General features: G+C 54.8%; 1 protein-coding gene across 1 annotated transcript; it reads left to right on the top strand.

The window, feature by feature from the left end:
* Positions 1-2,998: 2,998 nt before the first annotated feature.
* Positions 2,999-5,171, top strand: C8Q71DRAFT_854225 (uncharacterized protein; the record flags this gene model as incomplete). Its single annotated transcript, XM_047927019.1, has 7 exons — positions 2,999-3,191; positions 3,251-3,310; positions 3,365-3,477; positions 3,564-3,640; positions 3,695-4,064; positions 4,115-4,588; positions 4,638-5,171. 7 exons carry the CDS (start codon positions 2,999-3,001, stop codon positions 5,169-5,171), a joined length of 1,821 nt encoding a protein of 606 aa, XP_047783168.1.
* Between the last annotated feature and the right edge of the window lie 829 nt (positions 5,172-6,000).

Genomic DNA, 6,000 nt, shown 5'->3' with positions numbered 1-6,000 from the left:
AGGATCGCCTTCTTGGGGACCTTGCCTACCAAACACGCGAGGAGAATTCTTGCAATGTGCTTGCGCTCGGTGCCGGAGACCTGCGACAACGATGATATTCCGTTCTTGAAATGGCGGGTACCGAAAGCTGGAGGGAGAGAGCGAATGCGTGCGTCAAGTTCGCGTTCGTCAACGAGTTCCGAGGTCCATTCGATGATATGTTTGAAGACGCCCTGGTAGAGCTGGTGGAGAACATCCGGCGTGATGCATGAGTGAATGTCGGTGTAGGGAAGATCGCGCCAGAAGGGGCGTACGACATAACCAGAGACGTTCAGCTCCTGACATGCCTTCTCAAAAGCATTGGAGCCGACCTTTCCCCCGCTATTCTTGGCTGCGCGACGTAGGACATCTAGCGTCCACAGCGAGTTGCGAGGCATCCCTGCCTGAGGATCTTCAAGGCCGGCTTCTGGCACCTGGCACTTGGGACAAGTGCCGTACTTGGAGCAGGTCACCAGACACTGCTCCGGGTAGTCCGCGACGTAGGCGGCAAGGACGGGATGAACGCGGCGGACTGAACCGTCAGCTGCGGTCACTTCGATTCCATGCTTGCCCGCTTCTATCAAGGGCTCCAGTATGGTGCTGACGGAAGCGTGGAATAACTGTTGGACGAGGGCGCGTTGTTTGCGCTGGGTGATGCCCTCTCCGCTCACCTTGTCGGTGGAGAGATAGCCTATAAGGATACAGGCGTGTTCCGAGGGTTTGCGACGAAGATCCCTAGGTATGTTGCCAAGCGTCATATAGACCGGGTAGGCGGACTTGCCACCAGAAAACTGGGTCAGCTGCGTTTTGTCCGTCGCTATGATAACTGGCGCGACCGCAGAGCCGATAGGTAAAAGACTCTGTGAAGGTCAACGCACAGTGAGAAACCCGCGTAGTACATCGCACTGAATCTGTACTTACCTGGACGGCATGCCACCACTTCCCTGTCCACATCTCGTTGTAAATTCTTCGAGTACGTGAGCCATCTGAGAAAATACGTCGAGGTCGGTATACAATTCGTTCCGCGTGTTCCGGATTCCCCAACAATGTGAGTATCGCCTGTATGATGTCACGATATTGAAGCAGATGCTTCTCGTTTGGGCGGTCCTTGAACGAGAGCCAACGCTCCTTCCATTCGGCTCGCTCAGGTAGGGAGTCAACGCGCTGTAGCAGCGCACGCGTGTTGTGGTATGTCAGTCCCAGACGCTCCTTGAACTAACAAACGTTAATACAGAGAGTTAGTGTCAATAAATACTGCGCTGCGCTCTCACGTTTGGTATGTCCAACGCTCGGTCAAGCGAGCTCAACTTAATTCCTTCTTCGATGGCCCAGTTTGCAAACCGCCAGTCCATCTCTGTATCAAACGGGTCCCAAGGGTTCTTAGTATCGTCTTCAGCTTCGCCTTGGAAGGCTTGTCAGACTATCTGAAGAGGAGACGAGCAACTGTGCTACTCACCGACATGCGTCCGACTTTCTCTGGCCTGTCGCCACCTCCTGCGCACCGCTTTATCCACTCGTAGAATCTTGGCAGCCTCTTCATTCTCTTCCTCCACCCGTTCGTCGTCGTTGTCATCGTCAAGTGCCAATGCCGTACGTCTTGTACCTGTGGATGCTGATGGCCTAGACGGACCTGCCTCGCCTCCTCCCCCGCTGTTGGATCCCAGAGGTGGGCACACTTCAATGAAATCGTAGAGTGACGATAGATCGTCCTCGTCATCAGACTGCTCCGAGTCCCCATCTTGGTCGGTGTTTCCATCTCCTCCACGCTGGTGATATTCAGCTTCTAATTCTGCATCTTCTACGTCCACATCTGAGCCGCTCGCCTCGGCCTGTTCAGAGTTGCGTATTGGGCTATCAAATTGGACCAGTGAGTCCTGAATCCCAGTAATATTGGGACAGATCACCGACGGTTTGTTCTCAATCTGAACGTTATCCTCCATGTCTTCTAGGTCTGGGACCTCATGCCCTTGCCTTCGGAACGCAAACACTTCCTTCAGTTTGCCTTTCTTGTACCAGGCACATTTACGGCTTGTGCTCTGGTGTGCTGCTAGGCCTTGCACCGTCTTGAAGGTTTTATGACATGCCCCACATGTCACATCCATAATTTGCTGCAGGGTGCGCTTCTTCCCGAGTCCGGCCAACTTGGGTCTGGTCATCTTCTGCTGCCAGAATATGTGAGTAGCTGCCTTTGCAGACGGAAGAGCGATAAAGCTTACTATCCAGTACACAAAAGTCGTAGGAAACCTGCAACATTCATAGTTGTCAGCGCACTGTCACTTCAGCGGTGCTTACGTCTCTTCAGCGCTACCCGGCGCTACTTATGGGCGCGTAGGCCTACGTCCCGGCTTGCCTCCTACCTTCACACTCCATCAACATAGTTCAGTTGGTAGTTGGTAGTTGGTAGTTGGTACGTACCTTTGTGCCCGGGTTCCTTGTTATTTGCTCTCACCATCTTACAGGTTTCAGCCCTCTATCTGTTGTAGAGCGCCACGGTACTCTAGAGTCTAAGGTGAGTACTTTGTCTCCTGCTCTTTTTCCTAGAAGGTTCGGCGGCGCATCCGGTGGCGTGGGAGCGAGCCGCCTCCGCGAGGCGGCTCGCTCCCACGCCACACGCTCTCGCCGGACGAGCGACTCAGTGTCGGCAGGGACAGCGTTGTGGGCCCCCGAGTCTGAGGGGCGTTGAAGGAGCGCAACCCATTCGGGCGTCGACAAGCTAAGGCGAAATTAGCGCAACGGGACCGAGAACTCTTGCGTACGACCGCACGATGAGAGATAGAGCGGGATAGAACGGCTGGCGAAGGGGCGTGAAGCGCGTGGAGGGCTTAATTGAAGCCGTCGGCAGTGCAGGTGGCTGGTGGCAACCTGGGCCCGTCACACCCGTCCCTTTATGTGGTGCTCCGATTGCTCGTCTTGCGCCCGTCTATCCTTGTTCATCCCTCCGGTCTTCTCCTAACTTACGAGAGGACTTCTCACATCCACCATGCCTACCACCACTTCCCGCCTTGCCGTTCGATCCCCCCCCTCTCGATCCCCCGGCCCTCGGGCTAGCCCCCTCTTGGACTCCAAGCCGTTCAGAGACAACGAGGTCGACTCGAGGGACGGGGGAGCTCAGAGATTCTCTCAGCTCCAACTCAACTCGCGCGGTGACCGCAACCGCAAGGCCGCTGAGAACGGTGAGCTCATTAGACGATGGGATTTGAGGTCATAACCAACTCACATATGCAAGTATTAGGTCCCAAATCAAATTTTCGTCCCCGGTCCAAGACTGTCCAACCTACCAACACTCAGCCAGGTGCGTACGCAACAGTCTGTGTCAAGCACCCTCAGCCAACATCCAGGACGATAGCCCAAACTGCCCCCAAGAAGGCAGAACCACCAACGTACCAACCCACACCAATCTACCCGAAAGCTCTGTTCCCCGACGTCGTGCATAAGATCTTTGGCGAAGATCTAGACGCAGTGCTCCTACGCCTTGACCCGTATTACTCAAAGGCGAGCCACCTGTCGTGCTGCGAAGCGTCTTGTTTCTGACAGAGTGTGCACAGACCGTCAAGGACTTCAGCCCACGTGAGTGGCAGGAGCTCTGCGAGTTCTTCGACAAATTCCCATTCAGTTATCTTCAGTAAGTTATCTTTCTAATCAGCTCGAATCTCCGTTTCTAATCAGATTGGCGCAGGTGGGAGTACAGCAGCGACACTCAAGTCCTCATGGTTTTCAGACCCAGTCCCAATCATCAGGAGATGGTTCAACTTCGCAAGGCGCACCTCAAGCAGGTGCTCAAGATTGTCAACACTTCCCCGAAAAGTGTGCAGGTGGTCATGAAACCACTGCTGGATTTTGCCGTAGATACCACACCCATCTACGCCGAAGAGAAGGGGAGGAAAGGACATCTTGCGGAGAAGTTTCCCGACGTTGTGGTGGAACTGACCACGACCTCCACCCGCGACATCACAAGCCTCGACGAGATCATGGTCTCGCAGCTTGATTACTCGCCTGAGACTCAACCACAGGGCGATCGCCCCATCCATGAGGGAGGGTTCACCAAGGTACGCCTTACAGTTGACCAAACGTTCATCCACCGCTGATGCTAAGGTAGGCCCTGAATTTTATCGACGACCGAGCCACCGCGCTGCGAAGCGGCAAAAAAACACCTCTGAAGAACCTGCGCGTCATCAATGTCATCGCGGTGCGCGAGACGTTCGACACCCTCGCCAAATCCTACACATTCCCTGGCGGTAGTAAGAAGCACAAGTCCGACACGCAAAAATACAAGGACGCCTTGGAGTGCAAAATGGGAGATGTGCGGTCAGACGACGCCATGTTTGCCAGGTTGCAGGAAGATGTCGAGTCAAAGCTCACCGTAGGCGGTTGCGCCTACTCGGAGCACCTCATACCGGGGGCTGGACCGTGGGTCTGCGAGGTCAACGGACAATCGTATGTCTGGCATGCTGCTACGCGGGCCTATTGGATCCATGTCAATGTACTCGACGACGACGAGGTTGCGAAGTTCACTGCGCTGGTGAAAAGCAGGGCCCAGATTCACAAGTACCTGGAGGCAGGTCTTGGAACGGTACGTTCAGGCATCATCGGCATCACTGCCTAGCTGACAGAACGATTAGGCTATCCTTGACAAGTATGAAGGCGTCCACAAGGACCGTCGTGACGATTTCCTCAAGAAAGTTGCACTCGGGTACCAGAGCCAGCTCGATGTCTATGTTCAGATCTTCACGAACAAGTTCTGGGAGAAGGTGGTCGAACGCTTTGACCATCTTCCGACTCAGGAGGACCTTCTTGAACGCCACAGTGCAATCTCTGACATCGCCAATACGTTCACTTATGACGCCGCATGTGACGAGATTCGCAAATACTGGGAGAATGTATCCAGGTCTGCTCAAGGCATCGACCTCACGACAGACTTGGAGGACATGCTCCACGCGGTAAAGGCCAGCTCCAAGCTCACCGCCCAGTGGCGCATCAAGCAGAGCACCCATGAGCCGGACGTGGACGACAAGGACGAAAGGACGAACCTACCGCTTGAGAACATCTGGGAGCTAAGCTTCCAAAGGAGGAAGCGCAAGCGGGGTACCTCGGACGCCGCCTCTGACGGCGAACGTCGCGCTGGCCCGAGTGCTGGCCCGCATGCCGTCGATTGAGATGTGAGTCTCTACCGACTTCATACTCATCGTCCGTTCATCGTCTCGTCGCCGTGTCAGTGGGTCACCCGGGTCGTCTGATCATACTCTTCCCCTATCAGGTTGACGCCTTTATCTATCATGAGCCATTGCTCGTTGTACAATAGCGTATCCTCTTCTTGTCCTGCCCTCGTGTTGTCAGTCCTGATTCGTGTTGTTGCTGTGTTTGTTCGCTCACGATACTTGTCCGCGCTGTCTACGCTCACGATACTTGTCCGCGCTGTCTACGCTCTCAATTCTCGCTCGCGCTGTATACGCTCTGGACTTTTGCTCGCGCCTACCTTGTCTTAGTAGTTGGACATCGTAATATGACATCGTTGTATTGTTGTAGCATGTTGAGTGGTTATAGAACATACGTTCAGTGGCAGTCACGTGACTGACTCGTAACGTGAAGCTTTCAGCTCAGCAATTTTCTCAACTCTCTGCAGCAACGTGCTCATCTTTCTAGGTTCGGCCTGCTATCCAGTACATAGCTATCCCTACCAGCCTCTCATCATGATCGCTCAGGGCATCTTCGACCGTGGTGGCAAAGGGAGCGAGCGCGAGCACGCCGGTCTTCAAGAGGCGCCCGCCCAGCGACCGATGGGAAGACTTCGCCCCCGTCCTTCAACAAGGCCGAAACTTTCTAGTTTCGGCCTGCTATCCGGTACGTAGCTATCCCTACCAGCCTCTCATCATGATCGCTCAGGGCATCTTCGACCGTGGTGGCAAAGGGAGCGAGCGCGAGCACGCCGGTCTTCAAGAGGCGCCCGCCCAGCGACCGATGGGAAGACTTCGCCCCCGTCCTTCA

The sequence above is a fragment of the Rhodofomes roseus genome (genome assembly GCF_022264815.1).
Source record: "Rhodofomes roseus strain CIRM-BRFM 1785 chromosome Unknown C8Q71scaffold_3, whole genome shotgun sequence".
Classification (NCBI taxonomy): Eukaryota; Fungi; Basidiomycota; class Agaricomycetes; order Polyporales; family Fomitopsidaceae; genus Rhodofomes; species Rhodofomes roseus.
Note: the sequence above shows the minus strand (reverse complement) of the source record. Positions and strands in the feature narration are given on the sequence as shown.